At 38.9% G+C, this 24,673-nt stretch overlaps 1 protein-coding gene across 1 annotated transcript; it reads left to right on the top strand.

Annotated features, from left to right (window-relative positions):
* Nucleotides 1–24,449, top strand: COPG1 (COPI coat complex subunit gamma 1). The gene is made up of 24 exons (XM_070936920.1): nucleotides 1–292; nucleotides 4,124–4,176; nucleotides 4,268–4,348; nucleotides 4,662–4,733; nucleotides 5,612–5,691; nucleotides 6,381–6,456; nucleotides 6,677–6,769; nucleotides 7,218–7,304; nucleotides 7,419–7,576; nucleotides 8,286–8,419; nucleotides 9,096–9,163; nucleotides 9,808–9,996; nucleotides 10,113–10,208; nucleotides 11,179–11,422; nucleotides 12,064–12,139; nucleotides 13,212–13,315; nucleotides 14,650–14,775; nucleotides 15,830–15,898; nucleotides 16,777–16,919; nucleotides 18,472–18,643; nucleotides 19,402–19,499; nucleotides 21,269–21,407; nucleotides 22,121–22,219; nucleotides 23,398–24,449. The coding sequence occupies exons 1-24, from the start codon at nucleotides 256–258 to the stop codon at nucleotides 23,526–23,528; spliced, it is 2,625 nt and encodes an 874-aa protein (XP_070793021.1). The 5' UTR covers nucleotides 1–255; the 3' UTR covers nucleotides 23,529–24,449.
* Nucleotides 24,450–24,673: the final 224 nt, after the last annotated feature.

The raw sequence follows: 24,673 nt of genomic DNA, 5'->3' as shown, positions 1-24,673 counted from the left end.
TGCGCCTGCGCGTCACTGAGATGCTGAGCTGTCTCAACTTTGTCTTGCTGGCAGGAAGTGGCGCCTGTGCAGGAAGTAGAGATTTCCACGCAGATGCGGACTGTCTACCTAGCGCTGTCGTTTCCCGTAATTTCTGTTCTGTCTGTCACGGCGTCTTCCTTCTTCCCTTCCCTTTCCCCTGGGCTAGGGTGAGGTTAACCTGGGATCTTCTCCCGCTCCTTCTTCTTCACCCGGTTCTGCACCTCCGCGGACAGGATGCTAAAGAAATTTGACAAGAAGGATGAGGAGTCAGGTGAGTCTATATAGACCTCCAGATTTGATGCGTGGCTACTCCCTCCTCGCTACTCCCAGCTTGCAAAGAGCTACCCCATCCTGGCTGCAAAAATCCGGATAGTAGCAAAAAAAAAAAAAAACGTTTCGGACTTTTCTATAACTCCCCTTGGCTTCCAGCTAAGCTAGCAGCCGTCAGGATATTTGCAGGATCTCCAGCGGCTGAAATTACAGGAGCTGCAATCCAACATATCGGGGAATGAGTAAAGTGCCCTAGACTAGGAAGGGAGAAAAATACAACCAACCTATTTTATGAATGAAATGTTACTGCATCAGAGGGGTGCGGTGTGTGGTGTAAATTATGAATTGCAGTTAATAAGAATGTACCCACTCTTGTCCAATTCTTGTTAAGAGAAAGTACTACAGGTAGTCCTCGACTTGAACTGAGAGATTAGGTTCATGACATCTACATCAGAATACAGGTAGTCCTCGATTTACAACAGCTCATTTAGTGACTGTTCAAAGTTACGGCGGCACTGAGAAAAGTGACTTATGACCGTTTTTCACAGTTAACAACCATTGCGGCATCCCCGTGGTCATATGATCAAAATTCAGATGCTTGGCAACTGGTTCATATTTATGACGGTTGCAGCGTCCGGGGGTCGTGCGATCTCATTTTGCAACCTTCTGACAAGCAAAATCTATGGGGAAGCCATATTCACTTAACAACCAGGTTACTAAGTTATCAACTGCTGGGATTCACTTAACAACTATGGCAAGAATTGTAGTAAAATGGGGCAAAGCTCACTTAACAGATTCTCACTTAACAATTTTGGGCTCAATTGTGGTCATAAATCAAGGACTACCTGTAGTGTCTCTTGATTGTGCTAAATACAGCATAGCATGATTTCTTTAATCTAAGAGAAAATGACATTATAACACTGACAATTAGATCTTATAATAGCGCAATTTTTCACTTTATGGGTAACCCTATAAAAGAATGAATTTTCTATAGAAATATAGGAATATTTAATCTTCTTTTCATTTCTTAAATTGCTATTAAAAACAAAAGAAAATTTAAATTTAATTGTACTGTAAGCTTCCCAGAGTCACTTTTCAGAGTGATGTGGGTGACATATAAATTTAAAATATAAATAAACTCTTCCCCCTGAAACAGAGATTAGAAGTTATTGGGTGGTTACTCTCTCAGCTCAACCCAATTCACAGGATTGTTGTTGTGGGGGAAATAATGTACAAGACTATTAGATATGATTGCTGTCTTGAATCATATTTAAAAAAGGTGTGATATAATAATTGAAGACTGCACAGACTGATTAAAAAGTAGCAACAATGGTGCATTGAAATATCAGCAAGAAATACCATTTGCCTGCAAGCAAGAACTAGTTGGATTACATAGACATAGTAACAGAAAATGAAAAAGCAAAAGTGCTCTGGGATAATTCTTTAGAATTCAAGCAGACAAGGACTTGCCACATAACATCCCAATCTTAACAATTGTCAATAAGAAAGACAAAAAAGTCTGGATAATGGTCACGACTGTACCTGGAGACAGTAGAATAGAAGAGAAAGAACTGGAGAATTAAAAAAAAAGACATAAAAATTGAAGTAGAACAACTTCAAAGGAAAGCAAAGATAGTACCTATAGAAATAGATGCCCTGGGTACAATCCCAAAACATCTGGAGACTATTTGAACACCATTGGCATTGACAAAAATCACCATCAGTCGGTTATAAAAGGCAGTTTTACTCACAACAGCTTACATCCTATGACAATACTTTTAACACCATCAAACAACAACATTGTCTATCCCAGGTCCTGGGGAGGGGGACTCGATAAGTGGATAAATTGCCAAATCCAGGCTAAACAACTGCCTGACTGTACAATCAATCATAATCATCATAATAAAAAGGATTGATGTTGGGTTAGTTCCATCCAATAATTGACTTTACCATATAACTTTGAAGAAAGATACAAACATCACAGTGGAGATCAAAATTAAGGAGCTGAAGATGAAATTACCATAATCTGCTCAGTACATCAGAAAATGATATTATAACTTGAATAGGCACAGAGATGGCGATTTACCTGGTTAAAATGATAGAATAGTACCTAAAGGTTAAAATATTTGAGGATCTTCAGCTGTGGGGGTAGAAGGAAAGTCAGGGAATATAACAGAAGTGTTACTTTTTCATAATAATTAAAATTTAAGTCATAATGAATGGAAGGAATATCACAATAAGAAAAAAGAACTATTAACACAGACTTTTGTTAAATCAGATAATTTGTTTATCATGAAAGTGATGGGCGTCTATTTGGACAATTATAAGAGAATTAACACGGAGAAGAATGATGTTAATAGCTGCTGTTTATAATCGCTACTGTATAGATAATTCTCAATTTATGACCACAATTGAGCCCAAAATTTATGTTGGTAAGCAGCACAGTTGTTCAGTGAATTTTGTGAATTGTTGAAATTGTTGTAATAACCCAGTTGTCAAGTGAATCTGGTATCCCCCATTGACTTTGCGTGTCAGAACGTCACAAAAGATGATCTTATGAACCTGGGACACTGCAAGCATCATAAATACATGCCAGTTACTAAGCATCCAAATTGAATCATATGATCCTGGAGAGGCTACAAGATCATAAGTATGAAAAATAGTTTGAAGTCACTTTTTTGGGTGCTATTGTAACTTTGGTCATTAAATGAATGATTGTAAGTCAAGGATTACCTGTATGCTACCTCCAAAATCAGGGACTACATGCTCTTGTAGCCCCTGATCTTAGAGAGAGCATACAGGTAATCCTTGATTTACAGCCATTCATTTAGTGACCAAAGTTATGCGGTATCTGCAGGATGGTATCGTCATGTTGATGGCGTCTTATGAGATCTCCAGGACTTTTGTAGAATGCAATGCTGAGCTAGATAACTCTTGGTTCCATTCCAGCACAATTTTATGGCTTTTTTAAAACCAACCTTATCCCTGTCATGTAAAACTTCTCTGTATCTTATTCTTTTTCCTTTCCCTACTTTTCCATCCTCAAATGCACATACTCCATTCTCAGAATCCTTGTTTTATAACCCAGCTTCCCCATATCGAGAAACATGAGCGGTGTATCAAGATGCTAAAGAAGTGACCAATTAAAGCAGCAACTGCAGCTGACTGGAAGCTGTGTGCTTCTTATATGGTAGTAAAGAATGTGCCTCCCTAGCTTTTAATTTCTCATTGTTGCATTGAATATCCTTTTAATAATAAAAGATCATTATGTTTGCGAGTTGCATTGTTCCTTTCTTACGTATTTTTTGCATTGCATATGAGAAATACAGAATGATACTTGTCCTTTAATCACAATTGGTCCCACTTACTGGTAATTGCAAGGCTAAGCTAATATTTTGTGACATTTCAGTTTCATTTGCACTTGAAAAGGTGAATAATTGTTTAGAATGACTGCATTTCTTCTTCTTTTAATCACTCCAACTTTTATTATTTATTTATTTATTTATTTATTTATTTATTTATTTATTTAATTTGTATACCGCCCTTCTCCAACAGGACTCAGGGCGGTGAACAGCCACGGTAAAACACAACATATAAAATTAAAAAGCAGTTTAAAAGACATTAAATAATTTTGGCCATCAATTTAAAACAACCCAGTTAAAACCAATTACAAATTAAAACAGCAAGGATGGGATCAAGCCAGTTATTAAGTTTCTTTCAGGAATGTTAATTTTTATTAAGGGGCAAATGAACCTGGACATTCTCAATTGAATTTAATTTTGCCCATGTGAAAACCTTAATCATTAATTAAATTGACTATCTTACATTACAGGGGGAGGTTCCAATCCATTCCAACACTTGGAAAAAAGTGCTGTGCTGCAAGAAGTAAGTTCCCAAATAATGCCTCTCTTTTCTTCTAAGGCGAAAGCTCCTGAATATGTCCCAAAATTCTTATGTCTACATTTCTCTGTCCTAGGCCCGAGTATTCAATGAGACACCTATAAATCCTCGGAAATGCGCTCATATCCTCACAAAGATTTTGTATCTCATAAACCAGGTAAAAGGGAGATTTTATTTACAAGGGCTTTATTATACGGATTAAACAATCCTGCTCTGCTTGCCAATATTAAAGCTAAATTGCTAGAATTCCTTCAGTTATTTTTTAAATAATAAAGGAGCTAGCAGTTGCATCAAAGAGCTCCGGCATGGTCTGAGGCAACATGAAAGGTGACTCATTGTGGTGGGATCATCGGCTCTCACTAACTTTGCCTCTCAGCTGGGTTAACTCTAGTCATGAGCGTCTCTTGGCTAAGTCTTCCCCACCTACTGGCACAAATACTAGCCAATGTGAGGTTTTCCTTCCATTCTAGGGAGAGCATCTTGGTGTGATGGAAGCCACCGAATCGTTCTTTGCAATGACCAAACTGTTCCAGTCCAATGATGTAAGTCTTTCATTATGCATTTTGGCATTTACTTAGGCTGGAAAGAGGGTGTAGGGACTCTGTTTGGAAGCTCCATTGTCATGGGTTTTTCTGGGGATAAGATTACACAGATGTACAGGATAAGCTTTTGGTCCCAAGTATGATCAGTTTATTACTTAAATACTAATTAAGCACTTTCTTGGAAAACTAACTTGTAAGTATATTTGAAACTTATTCTAGTACATCAACAGTGTCTGTACTTTTTATGGGTGATGCTTTACTCTTACCTCACAGTTAATTTATACCTATTAACAATAGTTTTTCCTTATTGCTGTATGCCTATTGTTCTTATACTTCTTTCCATAAGCCTACGTTTTTAGTTCTGTTTTTAGTTTTTAGATATCCTTTCTATACATACTTTATTTTCCAATTTGAACATTTTGTGCTATTGAATCCCAGTTTTCCTTTGGAGATAACCCATCCCCTTTCTTTCCCCCTTGCATGATCTTTTAGTTACAATTCCTTCAAAAGGGACTGATGTTGCCCCCTCTGGCTTTGGTAGCTGGCTGCCTCTAGTCTAGTCAGAGTTCTGCTAGGCCTCTGAATGGGTGGCCTTGGTAGTTTGCTGAGCTCGCTAGAGATTGATTTCACTGTTGGGATGACAACTTTGGCATCTCGCTCTCACGATGGCTTGATGCCAGGCTCCATTTGCACGTACCATGTGTGTCTCGACAAAATATTTCCTATTTATTTATATCCTATGTTAGCTTCTCAGTTTCGATTTGTGTCATCCAGATGCAAGATCTATAGGGACCTCATCTTTTCCTGCAATATTGGCCACTGTATATATCCTGTCAATATTTGTACATTCTAAGTCTGTGGTTTGTTCTCTGTGTTAGCCAACTCTCCGCAGAATGTGTTACCTGACCATCAAAGAGATGTCTAGCCTTTCAGAAGATGTCATTATAGTAACAAGCAGGTAATTTCCTTCTTGAATCAATCAAACTGTATAACATTTCAATCATGTAAACTGTGGGGGAGGAGCAGCAGTACTAAAAAGAGATAATGAAATGAGTCATTAGCAAGTAAAAATAAATGGTAGCTTTAAAAGGCTATTGAAATGCTTATATAAAAAACCCTCACCACTTCATTGATTTGAGTGATCCAAACACATATACAGCAAGATACGGATTGATATGTGTTGCTCTCCTTCTCTCTCATCTCTTCTCAAATGTTTTTGCTTTTTAATTATATTTTATAATTAATAATTATAAGGAAGTAAGGTTAATAATACATTAACCACATTCAAAATATTAAAGGGATGCCTACCAATGTTAGTCAACAATAACTCTTGAATGTGTATGTGTGTTACATACATGTGTGGGTTGTTTCACTTGTCTTAGCATGTGCTGCACACCCAACTATTGGGATCTATGAAGCAGGGTTAATGATTTAGTGCAATGGGTGAATCTGAGCTCACTCTCTCAGTGTTTATACATTGAAATACTACATTGATAATATGCATTGTGTATGTCTATGTGATATACACAACATCTCTGTGTTGAAAGACATGCTCCAATTGAGATGCCCAGGGAAGCCAATTCTTGGAGTCTAACACCTGATATAATAAATACATAATACTAACATCTCTATTCCGTTTTTGTCCAGCTTAACAAAAGATATGACAGGAAAGGATGACAACTATAGAGGCCCTGCTGTGCGAGCACTCTGTCAAATTACAGACGTACGTATGACACTTTTGCATCTTCTGCAATCCTTGTCATTTTTTTTACACCTTCCCATCATTACCTGCATCTTCCTTTGTTTTGTTCTTCCTTGTTTTGTTCTTCACTATGATCACAAATCACAAAGATCACTATGGTCTTTGTCTATTCTTGGAAGTCTCGGCAGATGTTCTTCTATGTCCTTTCCAACCAGCCTCTATTGCTCTGGTTTCCCTGCAGACCACCATGCTGCAATCTATTGAGCGCTACATGAAGCAGGCGATCGTCGACAAGGTTCCCAGTGTGTCCAGCTCTGCCTTGGTGTCATCTTTGGTACGTAAGTGCTTGCAGAATTTATGAAATAGGCGAGAAATTTTAAGTGCTCATTGTCCAACAGGACACTTTTTTAAAAAGTGCAAAATTATGACGGAAAACCTCACCTGGCCCAGGCATAGAAAGAATTGACAGATGAATAGTTCTTTCTCAATTCTGTGAGTAGTAGAATGGTGCACAGCCATTCTTAATTGTTGGAGCAAGTTGTCTGTTTGGAAAAAGCAAAGATGTGGCTGTGTGTTTGTTTTTGCTAAATTATTTTAAAGGCACAAACTGTATTTTAGATCACGAATGAGAGAGAAAGAGAGAATAGAAAAATGATGATATAATGCAACTCCTGGCCATAAAACTTCTAATCTTTTTGGAACCATTCTATGCCAATTGCAATGTTTCTGTTTTACATTTGAAGCAACTTTTTGATATGTTCTCTGGCTTTCTTCCTTTACAGCACCTTCTAAAGACGAGCTTTGATATAGTAAAACGTTGGGTGAATGAAGCTCAGGAGGCAGCATCTAGTGACAATATCATGGTCCAAGTAAGAGTTTTAAAGCTAATCCGGAGTGTATAATGCTGTGTGGTCTGATGAATTTATGTGTACAAATATAGAAATAAGGTTGACAGATTATCTTCCTTTGCTACCATGTTGCAGTATCATGCTCTTGGCTTGCTGTATCACATTCGTAAGAATGATCGCTTGGCTGTCAACAAGATGCTAAACAAGTTCATGCGTCATGGGCTGAAATCACCTTTTGCCTATTGCATGATGATTCGAGTCGCCAGTAAACTGCTTGAAGAAGAAGCTGGAGGGTAAGAAAAGGACATTTTTCTGTCTTCAAAATATGTATGTATGTGTGTATAGTAGGTCTATAGCATGGGTGTCAAACTCATGGCATCACGTTGCCGTCACGTGACGTTTGCGATGTTTTTTCCCTTCACAGAGCTGGGATGGGTATGGCCTGCATATGACACATGCAGCCCATAGGCAGCCAGTTTTACATCCCTGGTCTATAGAGCCAGTTCAATGTAAGTGATTAAAGGCACCAGGCTAGAAACTGGGAGATCATGAGTTCTAATCCAATACATGTCCTCCCCAACCACCACGTGTCCTCACCAACACATATCCAAACCACACCCCACTAATACATATCCAAACACTTATTCTGTAGTTTTTGGCCTCCAGTAAAACCACAATTGCATAATCTGCCGTCTATTTTATAGACATATCAACAGAGATATTAGCAATCTGTTAATTTTCTTAAACTTGCTATTCTCACAAGACAAAATTGAGCAGGATGAATTATTGATGATTTAGTAATATTTTATAATCTGCAATTGTCTGTTTAAATTTAAAGAATGCTGGTGTTTGTACTATCTGATCAGCAATTTTAACCAATACTTTTAAACTGAACTTCAGTCACAGAAAAAAGAATCAGTCATCAGTGTTTAAATGAAGTGGGTGATAATGGATGTCTGAATTTAATATTTCTTTTTCTTGTGTTTTTTTTTCTTGTCCTAGCCGGGATAGTCCACTGTTTGATTTCATTGAAAATTGCTTACGGAACAAGCATGAAATGGTGGTCTATGAAGCAGCATCGGCCATCGTTAACCTCCCTGAATGCACAGCTAAGGAACTAGCACCTGCTGTGTCTGGTAATTGTGACATTTTTTTTAATGATTTCATGCTTAAAGTTTGCTGAGTTACATGACATGCATTGGTTTGGTTTATTAACTCTAAGTGAAGTTTTACTGGCTGCAAAATGAACTTTGTTGCTGTGTTTCTGTAAGGTTATTAACACTTTCAGCCATGTTGCTTCATGTTTAGATGTTGGACTGTATTGCAGAGTAGTATCAATATAGTGACAACTCATAGAGCAACTCATTGTTGCTCTATTGAAATATATATATATATATATATATATATATATATATATATATATATATATATGCATGTGTATGTATATGTGTGTGTGTGTGTGTGCGCGCAATATACTTATCTCTGTCTAATGGTCTCAGTGAAAGAGCTTCATCTTGTAATATAGTAAAAAAAAACCAGTTTTTCAAAAGAGGAAAGAAGCTTAATGAGGGAAACAAATAAGGAACTGAAGCAGATACTACTTGTAATCCCCAGTGGATAGTTTATACATTATTAAAGTAAAATGTAAATTTATGCTTTCTTTGGGGTCTTTTTGAATGATATAAACTGGTCTTTTCTGCATAATTTTCCCATTTCCCTGGTATTTTATGTAATGACGCTGCTAATAATGGATCTGAATCATCCTTTCATAAAATGGTGGGATTAACGTCTTATAAATGTTACCTTTCCTAGTGTTGCAGTTGTTCTGTAGTTCACCCAAAGCAGCTCTTCGGTATGCAGCCGTCCGAACCCTCAACAAGGTAAGATGGATCAAAGAAATTGAACCTGAAATCTAGAGCATAGCCTTAGCGATTGCTTTCTGAAGACTCAAGTTTGGAATCCAAGCATCTCCACTCCGGCTGCTGGGTATTCTAAGTTCCTCATGTGAGGCCCAATTTCTATCCTTGTGGCAGTGTAGGTAGATCAGGAGATCAATCCTTGCTTTGTGTTTACCTATGAAATTCTCTTCATGAGGGAAGCTTAACTTTCTTATACTTTGCTATCTTTTTGGATACTTAGCAAATCTTATTTTTCCAAATAAAAGCAGAATGACTTCTGCATTTAAAAAAAAAGAGAGAGAGAGAGGGGGGGGGGGGAGAGAGATGTAGATTGAAGATCCTGGTGAGTAAACTGTAATTTTACTAAAAAGAGAAGAATTTGGATTAGTGGAAATTGTGGTCTAAAAAGAATAGAATTGAAGGAATGAAGACTGAATGAACCAGAAGCAAGCAAAGGGGTGGGGGAATGAGGAGGACATGGCTAGACACATTCCAGGCTTAATAGATGTATCTGGCTCATTCTCTCCAGATACACATTAAATTTATGTACATTTAATTGTATATCAATGCTGTTGAGGTCACCTGATTTGCATGAGGTGAATTCTACTTTGTTTTCCCTTTATTAGGTTGCCATGAAGCACCCGTCTGCTGTGACTGCCTGTAACCTTGACTTGGAGAATCTCGTGACCGACTCCAATCGCAGCATTGCTACCTTGGCCATCACAACTCTACTGAAAACTGGCAGTGAGAGTAGCATTGACCGTCTTATGAAGCAGATCTCCTCATTCATGTCTGAAATCTCGGATGAGTTCAAGGCATGGAAAATTATTTGTGTTAGGCCTTCATCGTGTTTCATTTTGTGGGATGGAATGGCTGATGGGGACAATTCTAGTTGTTCATGGTTCTTGTTTAATTCCCCAATTTCATCTAGGTTGTGGTGGTTCAGGCTATCAGTGCCCTCTGTCAAAAATATCCACGCAAGCATGCGGTCCTTATGAGTTTCCTCTTCACAATGCTTCGTGAGGAGGTAAGCTTGGCTGCTTGACATATTGTCATTATTCTTGACTCTTTGTTGTGCAGAAAAACAAGAGCTATCCTTCCTTATTTGCTTGCTTTGAAATTTAAAGAGAACTAATCACAGAGCAGTTTTCAATTTCAAAAGGTTATAGCAAAAACAGGACATACTCTCCTTCAGTCAATGTTCTTGGTGACTTTGACAAATCAAGGTATCTGCACCTCCAATACTGTAGAGTCAGATAGGTGGCTAGACCAACCCTGTACCACTATATATTTCACAGGGAGATAGGCTGCCGGTGATCCTCTGGTAAGTAATAATTGATGATCTCAGCCTGAACACACAAATGTTTAGGCATATGGGATTGTGTCTATAGTAGAAGTGTTAGCTCCATTTCCAGAAATTTCCTTTCATTTCCTAAGAAACGGATAAGCATACCTCTATGTGCTGAAGGCCAGTTCCCCAGGCTGTAGAAAGAGAATAAGTCAGTGCCTATTTACAAAGACATGAAGCAGAGTGGAGTAAGAAATGGACAAAGATTGTTCAAAGAAAAATACAATGATTAAACCTGAATTAAAAATTAGCAACCAATATTTGGTAGGAACTTTAATTGTGTGTGCTAACAGGCCAGTTTTCTGGAACTACACAGCATAGTTAGATTTTTTACTTTTCACCATTCATTTGCAGACAAAAGAGTTCACATAAGTGGAGATCTTTCTAGAAAAGTAGGACAGAAACGTAAATTCTTCCAAGGACAGAAATACAAATTGATCCACAATATCTTGGGTAGTTTGATCAGATGTCTTCTATGTAATTCTTGCAGTACCCTTTTACCATAAGATCAAGTCATATGAAAAAACATGAGTTCATACAGATTTTAGTCTGGGCTTGCCTAGACGTGTCTTCTTTATAAAATAATGAACTAGCACGTGAGGAAGGAAAGCCTAATCTGTCATTCTGATCCATTTTCCTTACTACTTAGGGTGGCTTTGATTACAAACGAGCCATTGTTGAATGTATCATCAGTATCATAGAAGAAAATGCTGAAAGCAAGGAAACCGGCCTCTCTCACCTGTGCGAGTTCATTGAGGATTGTGAATTCACTGTCCTGGCCACCCGAATTCTCCACTTGCTGGGCCAGGAAGGGCCAAAGACCAACAATCCTTCAAAATATATTCGTTTCATTTACAACAGAGTTGTCTTGGAACATGAAGAAGTCAGGGCAGGTATGTGCACTAGAAAAAAACATGCTGTAAGAATGTTGGAAACTTAAATAGGTTATTGGTCTACCTGTTTTCACCATCACCATCATCATTTCTAACTATTGGCAGTTTTCTGGTGTGCCCAAGCAAGGATTTTTTATAGTCACGCTTGGGAGATCCTGAAAATTGGATATTAGACCATCTGCTTGCAAAGCAAATTGAGGCACAGCTTTTCTCCTTTCGATTTGTTGTAACAATTGAACTCTTTTATCACCAGATTATAGACAACATTTTTGAAATAACCACATTTTACTTAATTTCTTCTGAATTTCATCCACATGTAGAAAAGAGTTGAATGGGTTCGGAGAATTGCTAATTGAGCTAAATGGGGATCAGATACTAGAATACTAGGACATATTCAAATACTTTAAAGAATTCTACCTGTTAGCTTTTGATAGGTACTCAAATCCATTTAACCTTGGAACCGTTTTAATAATGTTTTCCTAACCATATTTGGTGCAGTAAATTATATACAAATAGTTAAATAAATTATATTTAGCTATTTGTATATAATGATATACATATCATGTATAAATAATGATATAAATATCTTCCTTGTCTTTTCCAATTAATCACTCCTTCTACCTTTTTTCACTTGTTTGCAGGTGCAGTGAGTGCTCTGGCTAAATTTGGGGCTCAGAATGAGGAAATGCTACCAAGCATCCTAGTGTTACTGAAAAGGTGAGCTTTGGGCACAGCAGCTTGGCCACATGGCAAATTTGGAAAACATAAAGATGCCATGTAAAAATGTAGAGTTAGTGAAAATTGGGTCTGTACTGAAGCAACAATAAGACACTAAGACAGGGTTGTCAAACTCGATTTCATTGAGGGCTGCATCAGGGTTGTGTTTGACCTTGGGGGGGGCAGGGTGGGTGTGGCCAGGGTGGGTGTGGCGAGCTCTACATCACTCGTGTCAGGGGTGCCTGTGGGGGCCCAAGAGCTCTGCCAGCAAAAACGGGCTCCCGAGAGCTCTGTTTTTGGCTGCGCTGGCCTCCTGCAACCCTCTGCCAGCAAAAACGGAGTTCGGGAGGGCCACACGCAGCCCTCCTGAGCTCCATTTTTGCTGGCAGAGAGTTGCAGGGGGCCAGCGCAGCTAAAGTTGGAGCTCAGGAGCCTGTTGTTGCTGGCAGAGGCATCACGGGCCAGTTCTTTGCTGTTTCTAGGGCAGCCCCATGGGCCAGATCTAAGCACCCCGCAGGCTGGATCCAGTCCCCAGGCTTTGAGTTTGACATCCCTGCTCTAAGATGATTAGTTTCTATATCACTGGGGCACATTGTGCATATTTTTGTGCATATTTTTGATCCATTTTCCGATTGTCTTACATGGCCAGTGATTGGGATCTGATCATAATTTCTAAAATATGTTAATGCAAGTCTATAAGTCCTCGACTTATAACTCAGCGACTGTTCAGACTCCCCAGATGCTGCTCATGACCTAGTTTCAAAGTTATGGCAGCCGCAGCACCTCTACAGTCACTCATCCACCAAAGGGAGATCAGGCCACCTCTAGAGGGGGAGAATCAGCTGGGGCTTGCAAGCCCCTAGCTTCCTTCCATTGCAGGTACAAAGTATCTTGTCCCACTTTTATGTAAGAAAACAAAATTTCTGCACACATTTTTATCCTGTTGTAATGTGTCATGTTTTGTTTCTTGATTGGTTACACTGATTTAATGTTCTAGATGGGGGGGGGGGGTCTAAAGAAATATACATTCCTCCAATTGAGCAGAACCCTCTTTAAAAAAAAAAAACTTCAGGTGTGTGATGGATGACGACAACGAAGTCAGAGACAGGGCTACTTTCTACTTAAGTGTATTGGAGCAGAAGCAAAAGGCCCTCAACGCTGGCTACATTCTGAACGGTACTCTAAGTTCATTATTCATTGCTTTTTTTAAAAAAAAAATTAAGTCACTCATTGATGGACCTTCACACATAATAAAACAAATAAATCTTGAAAATTGTTAAATGTCCTCAAACTCCAAACAACTCTGACTGACTAATCAAGGATTTTGATGGAATAACAATTCCAACCACCCAAGGGAACAAACCCAGTCTTCCCCCTCTCCCTCCAGCTCAAGTGATGTTTGAGAGACAGTAGAAGATACTATTAGTCTCTAGCAGGGAAAAGGCCATAGGCGAGAATGTTTCTCCTTGAAGTCAATTCTTTATGCCCATCTCCATTCTGTTTGAGGGTTGGGTCAGGAAGCTCAAGTGTTGTGACAGCCATTTAGCCAGGTTGTAGGTAGGGTTGTAGCACTGCAATAGATCTGCGGGGGACTCCTATTTTGGGGAGTCTGCAAAATCTCACTGGGGCAGCGTCAGTTCCTCTTATTTTCCACCATTCCTTCTCCATTATACAGTTGTTTTGTTTGAGTTGGCTGAGATAAGCATTCACTTGTGTGACCATCGTTCTCATCTCTGATGTCTCTGCTGGTCTGTATGCTGAGGGGATCATTGAGCAGGGCGAATGCCTTCACTTCATAATCTACCGTATGCATCTCATCCCCACTGTTGAGCGACCTCAATTCTTTATGTTTAAGACACAGCCATCAATTTCTTCTTAAAAAGGAACAAAAGGGAAGAGTGAATGCATGATTTCCTATTCCCCTTTATATCTCAGTAGCTGATACATTTTGGTTTAGGGCAACATTCAGAATTCAAATGCCTGCTGGCTGGAAGTCTTCCTTTGATTGATGACATTGATGGTTCTTTCTGAATGCCTTGTGGGTGAACAGACATGGCTAACACGGCATGAAGAGCAAAGGAGGCGGGTACCCTAATTTCCAGCTCTGCTCTTCTTTGGTAGTAACATTTGCTGTCTGAGCAGACTCTACTTTGATGCATGGCAGAGCCCCCTTGTCCCCTGTGTTTGAGCCTTAAACGGAAACAGATGTATACCAGATGTTGCTTCTCCTCTAGGGATTAGAGGTTTCCAGAAGTAATCTTTTGAGGATATGCTTGAAACACACACATTCATTAGGCTAAACAAATAGATGTCACTACATTTGGAAATAGACACAAGAAATGAAGCTGAGGGGGGAGGGCATTTCAACTGGTAAAAACCCAAACTCTTTTAGAAGAAGGAACCATATGGAATTACAGAAGAATAGAGTTGCCTGTCCTCTGATTTAGAAGTTGGCAAAGACCTGTCTAGTTTCTTGCATTTTGCAAGGGCTCAACACTTCTCTTTTCCAGGATTGACAGTATCTATCCCTGGCCTAGAGAGGGCTCTGCATCAATATACTCTGGACCCCTCTGAAAAACCCTTTGACCTCAAGTCCGTTCCCTTGGCAACTGCCCCCATCATTGAACAAAGAGCAGGTAAGAGAAAGCAATAGCAATAACACTTAGACTTATATACTGCTTTACAGTGCCCCCTTTACAGCCCCCTCTAAGCAGTTTTATAGAGTCCACATCTTGCCCCCAACAATCTGGGTCCTCATTTTACTGACCTCGGAAGGCTGGAAGACTGAGTCAACCTTGAGCCACTCAGAATCGAACTCCTGAAGCGAGCAGTGAGTTAGCCTGCAGTACTGCATTCTAACCACTGCGCCACCACGGCTCTCATCTTAGAAAGGAAAGCCGTTTTCCTGGTGTAGCATAGAATCCAGCTTTTTAATCCTTATCAAAATCAGGGGTGAAATGCTCCCGGTTTGGACCGGATCGCCTGATCCGGTAGTGATGACGGCAGGCAGTTCGGAGAACTGGTAGCAAAAATCCCTTCCCACCCTCCATGCCCAGCTGAGCCCCGCGATCATCAGAGGCTTTTTTTTTTTTACTTTTAAAAGCATTTTTTTGTTCGGCTGAAAAAATGCTTTTAAAAGTTTAAAAAAAAGCCTCTGATGATCATGCACTCAGCTGGGATCGTCAGAGCCTTTTAAAAGCATTTTTTAAACATTTTTTTACATTGTAGAAAAAATGCTTTTAAAAGTAAAAAAAAAAGTTGGCCACGCCCACCCAGTCACATTACCCCCACCACCACCAAGCCACGCCCACAGAACTGGTAGTAACAAATTTTACATTTCACCACTGATCAAAATATTTTGGGTTTGATTTGAGAGGGGAAATTTTGGCAGTAACATCTATGATGTTATGAACTGTTTGTCTTTCATTTTATTGGACGTATTTGAGAGTACTTCATTTCCCCTTCCATTGCCAACTGATTTACATTTTACCACAATGTATTGCATTATTATTGTTACAGACCTACTGGCAGTTCCAATTATCTCCCATTCCTTTTGCCCCTCAGCGGCTTGCAAAAACAAATGCTTTGTTGCGGGAGGATTTGCATCCCTTTTGAATTACCACAGCATACCTTTCAGTCCCGTTTTCTCCATTTTTATACTATTGTTGTGTTTTTCTTTCCCTTCCACAGAAAACACTCCCACCTCTGCAGTGAAGCAGTTAGAGAAAATAGCAACAACCCGACAAGATATATTCCAAGGTTTGTTTCTATTGGTGGTTGTATAAAACGAAGTATAATGCAAGATATTGTTTTGTTCTACCTTCAACCTTTTTAATTTCTGGAATCTTACTTCCTTTACAAAAGTTTCTAAAATGAGGATTTTCCACCTTTACTTTTGGTTAAGAACTTCTATATTTAATATAGATTTCAGTCCATAGCGGGGGTTGGGGTGGGAGGGTTTTTTCCCCATATTACTAATTTCCAACAATAGGAAAACTAGTTTGATTAAGACACCAGACTAGAAACTGAGAAATTTTGAATTCTAGTCCTGCCTTAAGAATGAAGCCAACTGAATGACTCTGAGACAGTCATTCTCTCTCACCTTAGAAACAAGGCAAGGGCAAACCACTTTTGAAAAAGGTAGCTGTCCAGATAGTTGCCATAAATCAGGAATAACTCAAACAAGAAAATTCAAATAACCCCAAACAAAAAAATCCCAGTCAACAAAGTCCTTTTAGATCTTAAAAGTTTTTTTTAAATAACTGCTCCAATTTCTTTCTAATTGTTTTCTTACTTTGAATCAGAGTCAAATCTAGACCTTCAATTTTTAATAACTATATTCAGAGTAACACAAAGTACTACCTCAAGAGTATATAATGCAGTAATGACATTAGCCCAGAAAGAATTAACTTAGAAAAACCAGCTCAGATTTGGAGACAGTTCCTCAATATACTTTCCTGGGAATCCTGTATTTTTTTTTTTTAAAAAAAAGTTACTGTTTATTCATAGGGAAAAGTCTTTCTACATTGAACCTACCAGATGTAATGTGAAAACTTTCTCCTTTTACATTGATCTCTATAGAAATATAGTCATGACATTAAACAAAAACCTGTGTATGTTTTTTTGCTCACTTTTAGAGCAATTGGCTGCTATTCCAGAGTTCCAGGGTCTTGGCCCACTGTTCAAGTCCTCTCCTGAGCCAGAGGCACTTACAGAATTAGAAACAGAATATGTGATCTATTGTACAAAGCACACGTTCTCCAATCACATGGTGTTCCAGGTAGGTGGTGTTGAAAAAAGCATTTGCACAGTTAATCTCACTGATATGCTGGATATACTGTAGGTACATATATCATATCGAATAGCTTTTGGTACAATATCAATAAGTTAATTATTTCTTTAGCTACACTTTGTGCATTGTATTGCACTTTTGTATTCTTTTGTATTACCTGATTGTAACGTTGCACAACCAGCTATTGTTATAGGAATAAAACTGAGGCTCACAGTAATTCTCCAATGCAACTCTAAAAGAAAAATTGAAAATAATTCTGTTTTGTTTTCATCTAAATGTGGTTACTTGAATCATCCAAGGAAAGAGTAGGGTTTAGGAAAAACCAATCATATTTTTAAACTCTGGTTTATTTCCTCAGGTCCTGTTTACTTTTAAATGCAGCATGTCCAGGATTGTTAAACCCAGATTTTAACAAAAGGGAGTCAAGTTAATTAAAAATGAAAACGAAGGCTATCAATCTTCATTGCTGTCCTGAAGCAAAGGGACTATACAATATTGTATGAATTCTCAGGTCATATTAACTCTTTAGCATTACACTTTCTAGAGTCTGAAGATCTTCTTTAGCTTGATAGGTTAAAACTGTGACTAGAGGATTAAACCAGTTGACAAGCAGAAGTTCTTTTTATAGCCTTGTGATACCCAGAGGCTTTAATAAGTGGAATTTCTTCCACTGCAGTGTTTCTACTAAAGCGACTGAAAGTTTTAGCATTATTCAAATGCAGATATACCTAAAGAAATGTGCCCTTCTTCAGTTCAGCTAATAAATATAGAGAGTCTGAAATTATATTGATTGTAATAAGCATGCTAGGGCAAGAAGACATCATTCTGAAAATACTATTAAACTTCACTGGAACACTTGTTCACTTAGAAATGAATATACCGCAGATTGAACACTTAAAATTTTTAGTTATACTGAAGAAATGCATCTTCTCCTGGAAACTGCCTTCTAGAAAGATGTTGTAAACTGAGGATTTTCAGATGAATATATTTAATGCCTTAAAAGATCATTTTGGAAGTTGTACAGACTATATACAGGTAGTCCTCGATTTACGACCACAATTGATTTCAAAATTTATGTTGCCAAGTGAGACACTTGTTAAGTGAATTTTGCCCCATCTAACAAACTTTCTTGCCACATTTATTAAGCGAATCCCTGCCATTGTTAAATTAGCGACACGGTTGTTAAGTGAATCTGGCTTCCCCATTGACTTTGCTTGTCAGAAGGTTGTGAAAGGTGATCACGTAACCCCGGGACACTGCAACTGTCATAAATATGAGTCAGTTGCCAAGAGTCTGAATTTCGATCACATGACTATGGGGATGCTATAATGGTCATAGGTGTGAAAAACAGTCATAAGTCACTTTTTTTAATGCCCTTGTAACTTTAAATGGTCACTAAGTGATCTGTTGTAAGTTGAGGACTACTTGTGTAGTACTACAGGCAAACATAGCTTGCTTCCTTTTTTTAAAAAAATGAGCCCTCGGTTTCCTGTCAGAAATCTTGTTTTATGCTCTAATGTGCTTTCACATTTTCTGATAGTTTGACTGCACAAATACGCTGAATGATCAGATTCTGGAAAATGTCACAGTGCAGATGGAGCCAACGGAGGGATATGAGGTCATTGCTTATATACCTGCCAAAAGCTTGCTCTACAATCAGCCTGGTACTTGTTACACATTGATTGCTTTGCCTGAAGAGGATCCCACAGCAGGTAACAATATTTTATCTGTTTCCTTAATTTACCTGCCCCTACTTAATATGTAATATGTAGCTAGGTCCATTTCTAGAGGGCCAAAGTTAATGTTGCATTTTTAAAAACTCATTTCAAAAACCAAGGGTTAATCTTTTAAAAAAGAAAACTCACTCTAAATGAGATTGTTCAATTTTTTAGACACCTTTCAATAAACTCAAAAAGAGATGGTAATTTGATCAGTATGTGTCCATAGAAAACATAGATTTTACAAGCAAAGATTGCTGCACGATGGGTTGGTTTTTTTTTTTTAAATCAATGGGAACAAAATAGGCCTAGGTCAGGGGTGTCAAACATCAGGGTTATGTTTGACCTGGGGGGGGGGCGTGGCCAGAGTGGGCATAGCCAGCTCGACATCACTTGTGTTGGGGGTGCCTGTGGTGGCCTGAGCGCTCTGCCAGGGAAAATGGGCTCCCGAGCTCTGTTTTCAACTGCCACCGTCCGCCAGTGAAAACGGAGTTCCATTTTCACTGGCAGAAGGTTGCCGGAGGCTGTGGCAGCCGAAAACAGAGCTTGGGAGCCCGTTTTCTCTGGCAGAAGCACCGTGGGCCGGTCCTACGCTGTTTCCAGGGCAGCCCCGTGGCCAGATCTAAGTACCCCGTGGGCTGGATCCGGCCCCTGGGCCTTAAGTTGACACCCCTGGCCTAGGTGGTAAGCAAGGAAGAACAGTTATTTCTAGAGTTCACAATGGTGTGACACCTGCTTTGTCCTCTTTACAGTGGCTTGCACTTTCAGCTGCATGATGAAGTTCACTGTGAAAGATTGCGATCCAAACACTGGTGACACTGAGGAAGAGGGTTATGAGGATGAATATGTGGTAAGACAGAACTTCAGTATCTGCAGGCTATATGGACTCTTTCCACAGTCATCAAGTAAGGTGATACCCAGCTTGGTGTCACCATACTGTGAAGTGTGAGCCACTGGATAAAATATTTTATTTCATCAATGGAGCCCCATAACATGATCAGATAAATGATTTCATTATTTACACCAGGAAATAGTTCCACCTCATACACCAGTTGGTTTTATCTGGGCCAAAGAGTGAACTTAATGAAAACTCTGAGCTTATAAGTGGATAAATCTCAGCATGTCCAGATGGCTCTGAGTCAGAGCTGGAGCTTCCTGCTGGAGCTCTGCCTGACAGACTTGGTTAGTAGCCAGCTGATTTTGCAGACATAATCTTGAAGGTCCTTATGTCTCCCTCAGGGTCATGTGCTCTAAGATAGCCATAAATAATATGGCTTGTTCCAATTGTCTTTGCATATAAGAGTTTGAGCAGAATATTTTAGAAACAAAATTCCTTGTCACTTAAACTACACGTTCAACTAATGTTTTTCTTTTTCTCTCTCTTTCTGTCTCCGAGATAAGAATACATCATTCTATATTTTCCAGAAAATGTCACTTACAAGCTGAGTGTAGAGTAATGACGATCACTAGATTTATTCCTGCGTTGGAGGCTATTGATTTATTGTTTGTTTTAGGTACAGTGGAATTGCCACTGTGAACTCTTAAATTGGAAATACAGGTATTGGTTTGCTCCCAGCCAGCATATGGAAGCACAGGACTCTGCAGGTTCTTGCAAAGCCACGATGAATTAAAATAGACGACTTAAGAAAAATCCAGCTTTATGTAAGCTGATTGGAGCTTTCCAGAGTCAAAGTGCCTGTCAAGTGTATTGGTTTAACCTTAATGGTGATAAGGAACTCTCATCAATCTGAAATGTCAGTGGAAAAGCAACACTTATCAATTAGCCTATTTTGAAAAGAAGATGGGAAGGCCTGGATCCACAATAGCAATAGCACTTAGACTTATATACCCCTTCACAGTGCTTTACACTTTAAAAGCGGTTTACAGAGTCAGCATATTGGCCCCAACAATCTGGGTCCTCATTTTTACTGACCTCGGAAGGATGGAAGGCTGAGTCAACCTTGAGCCTGGTGAGATTCAAACTGCCAAATTGCAGTCAGCAGGCAGTCAGCAGAAGTAGCCTGCAGTACAGTACTGCAACAATTGTCCTTTTCCTGATCAGTCTATTATAATTACAAGGTTTCTGCAATGTATTCGAGTGGCATGGTGGCCTAGTGGTGAAGACATTTGCCTCCCACTCAGAAGGTTGAGAGTTCAATCCTAGCTAGTAGCAGGTATTTCTCTCTTAGGGCGCAAACAAAAAATATCTGCTGTGAACTCCGCATGGCATCAGGAAGGGCATCTGACCAGTAAACACTCAGCTCCATCCAGTCACCCCAACTCTACCCCAAATGAAGGGATTACAGGATTGTAAAACCCACAGATTGTAAACCTGTGGGTTTTTACTACTTTCATCAAAATGACAAAAGCAAAGTTGTACTTTTGGGGCATATGCGTAATGGTATCTGTAGAATATGGGCATGGCTCACATTGCAGTGCTGTTCTTCTCAACATGATTCTTGTTGCTTCTGCAGGCAGCACTGTTTTACCACCCTTTATCAGTATTGCAGCAAAGAATAGATGTTTTCAAATAATTATTGTTGCTTTAAAATCTGGTCAGTTTTCTAAAGAGCTCACTGAGAAGCTCAAGGGTAATTTACTGTCAAATGTCTTTATTAGCTAGAAGATCTGGAAGTAACCGTAGCAGATCACATCCAAAGAGTTTTGAAGCCAAATTTTGGAGCAGCCTGGGAAGAAGTTGGTGATGAATTTGAAAAAGAAGAGACTTTCACATTGTCTACTGTTAAAACACTGGAAGGTACGTAAACAAAAAACATTAGTGCACAGCTCTTGATTCCTGTGCCTTTAAAAAAGTTAATATTGTAAACTGAATAGTTACATGGTTTCCTGTAAATATTGGGAAGCCTTCTCAATCAGGCATGATCACAGGGAAATGTATTTTGGGATAACATTAACTAAACATACATGCCATTCAGTTTGAAAAGATTTACTAGTGGCAGGATGAAAAAAATCTACAATGATAGCTCAGAATTCCCTTGTCTGTTAATATGATTACAAAAGTAAGTCAAAAGTAATTATTTTAGAACCAGCACTTCTAGGAACCACTGTGGAGATCTCAGTAATAGACTGTTTAAAAATTTATAGTAATTATAGACTGCTTGAAAAGTTCCATCCTAATCCTTTGAAATGGATAAATGACTGTTTTTGACAGGGGAGAAAATTGAATCTTTGATTTTCATGTTCATACAAATTGATGTTTAAAATACTTGCTGATTCCACCAAATTAATACAACTGAAGATGGTGAGACCCCAGCCTGCAAGACCTCTCGCTGAAGTTTCACTCTTTCCCAGGACTCAGAGCGTATGAGTTATTGAACTGGCCACAAGTGAAGTCACGTGGTCTCTGTACCTTACCTTTTGTTTCTTGGAGAAAATGACATCTACTTTCTCTGAGAATAGGAAACCTAATAATCTAGTTACTGTATGTCAGCAATATTTTTATTTCCACAGAGGCAGTGGGCAATATTGTGAAATTCCTGGGAATGCAACCATGTGAGCGGTCAGATAAAGTCCCGGATAACAAGAACTCTCATACTTTGTACCTGGCAGGTGAGTTTTTCAGTGTCCTATCTGCTGATCTTAATCGGATCTTTTTGTTTTTGGATGCCTGAATCAGTGTTGACATCTGGTGACTGCTGGACAAATCCCTGCAGTTTTCTTGGCAAAATTTCAGAAGTGGGTTGCCATTTCCTTCTTCTCAAGGCTGAGCAAGAGTGACTAAGTCACCCACTTGGCTTTGTGTCTATGCCAGGACCAGAACTCAGTCTCCCAGTTTCTAGCCTGGTGCCTTTAAAGCAAACTGACTCCTCTAATTGGTTTGTTAGTCCATTCTAAGTGTCTGAAAAGCAGTTTTCATATTATCTTGATGTAAATTTAGTCCTTTTTCTCAGTGAACTATACAGTCATCCAGTCTACCTCAATATCAACTTAGCACACACTTTCACTGTTAGGAAAGATATTTCATAATAATAGTCCTACAGATGAGGAAGCAGTATCATAACTTTTCTTCAAGCTTTATTATTCTAATATATGTGGATATTTGTAAGAAATATGCTAGTGCCGGAGATCCCAGTGGAATGAGATCTCTATCAATACATAATATCAGTAGTATTTCTATGAATCTACTTCCATTATTTGATTCATGAAAATAGTGAAGGGGATCCTTGGGTGGAGTTCAAAGTTGTCCCAAATTCTGCAAGGTGGTTTCCCCCTTCTTCATTATAATCCCATTTAGGAAAAGCTGAAGAGATAAATCATCACAAAGTGATCTAAGTCACAATTCAGTTGTAAGATGATTTGGCCATTGACCAAAACACCGTCAGTGTTCTAAATATTCTTAATGATAATATAGGACAGTGATGGCGAACCTTTTTGGCACCGAGTGCCCAAACTGGAACCCGCGCATGGGCGACGGAGCGATGGAAATCCGAAGACCAGCTGGCTGGTGCGCATGCGCGCGCCAGCCAACTGGTCTTTGGGATTCTGGCAATGCACACCCTGGAAGCCAGAAGAGCAGCTGGCAATGGCGCGCATGCCCACAAAGAGGGCTCTGCGTGCCACCTCTGGCACACGTGCCATAGGTTCGCCATCACGGATATAGGAGGTTAATTATCTCCTTTTTAAAAAGAGCATTTAGTTCGGTAATTTACTTTAATTCCTTCAAGAGTGGAAATATAGTTCCAGCCATACATGCTGATAAAAGTATTACTCTCTTTGATCTGCTACAGGTGTATTTCGAGGTGGTCATGACCTCTTGGTCCGTTCTCGCCTTGTCCTCACAGAAATTGTGACAATGCAAGTCACAGCTCGGAGTAAAGAAGAACTTCCCGTGGATATCGTCATGGGTTCTGTTGGCTAAGCTCACTTTCTGGCTGCCTGTTTCAGACCCCCAAGGCTGAAGGGAGAATTAGAGGTCTCTTTCTACAGCTCTGGACATTGGGAGAAATATTAGAACGTTGGCATCAGTTCTTTCTCTAATTAGAAATGAAAGCTATGTGTGTAGGTTTATAACCACAAGAATGTTTCTGTGAAATACTGAATTGGTTATTTCTTCATGTTTGCCAGGCTACTTCAAAAGAACATCCCTTTTATACCAAGGTGCCTAATAACACTAAAGTAGTTGGCTCTAGCGCCTGTTCTGGTCACCATATGTCAGATTCATTATGTGATTAGCCAGAGCCTTTACAACTGGGGCAATTGTTATATTTTATGACCTTTCTAGACCCTTACATATAAAATAAAAATATGGATTTTATGCCACCAACGCAGCTACTCTCAAGAATATGAAAATAAACACATTTTATCTCTTGCCCAAATGGTATTGAAAAGATACTCACAACACACAGGTCTAGTTGATTTGGTTGATTTATATCAAACTTGCCTTCATTTTCAAATTGTTAATATCATTTGTAGGCAGCCTGATTTGAAGAAGTGCTAGGGTGAAAAAGTATCAGGAATATGAATTTCACAAAAAACTGGCAGGTAATCTAGAGTAGAAAACCAGAATGAGAAAATCCTTTATTTCAAATCATGTCATTTTGTGTATTGATATTTAGAAAAGGGGATATTTAAGGAAATTGCTCATTTTCATATTGCTTCACGTTTCTAAAGTCATTTGTTTCAGTAAAACAGCCTAAATTCTATGAGTGGGCATCTATTACTGTGGTTGATTTTGATTTTGTAAAGGCTGATACTATGCTTTATTCTATTCGGACTAGATTTTATACATAAATGTTGTGCCATATAATGAAAGAATAAACAATGTTTAACATTCTTATAATTTGCATAGCTAATTATCAGAATTGTGATAAAATGTGGTGTATACTACTAGATTTCAGTTCTTCATGGTTTTAGCAAAAATAGATTAGGATGGTGATATAAGATCATCCATTATGCTAATAATATACATTCAACAAAGTTTTAATCCAGTTTCTCCAGCCTGATATCCCTCAAAGTGTAAGGACTTTATAAATTTTGTACTAGCTATAGAATCATATAAATTAA

The sequence above is a fragment of the Pituophis catenifer genome, unplaced genomic scaffold, assembly GCF_029215685.1.
Source record: "Pituophis catenifer annectens isolate HBS135680 unplaced genomic scaffold, rPitCat1.0.hap2 SCAF_2, whole genome shotgun sequence".
Lineage (NCBI taxonomy): Eukaryota > Metazoa > Chordata > Lepidosauria > Squamata > Colubridae > Pituophis > Pituophis catenifer.
The sequence above is the reverse complement of the archived record's forward strand: the minus strand, read 5'-3'. Positions and strand labels throughout refer to the sequence as shown.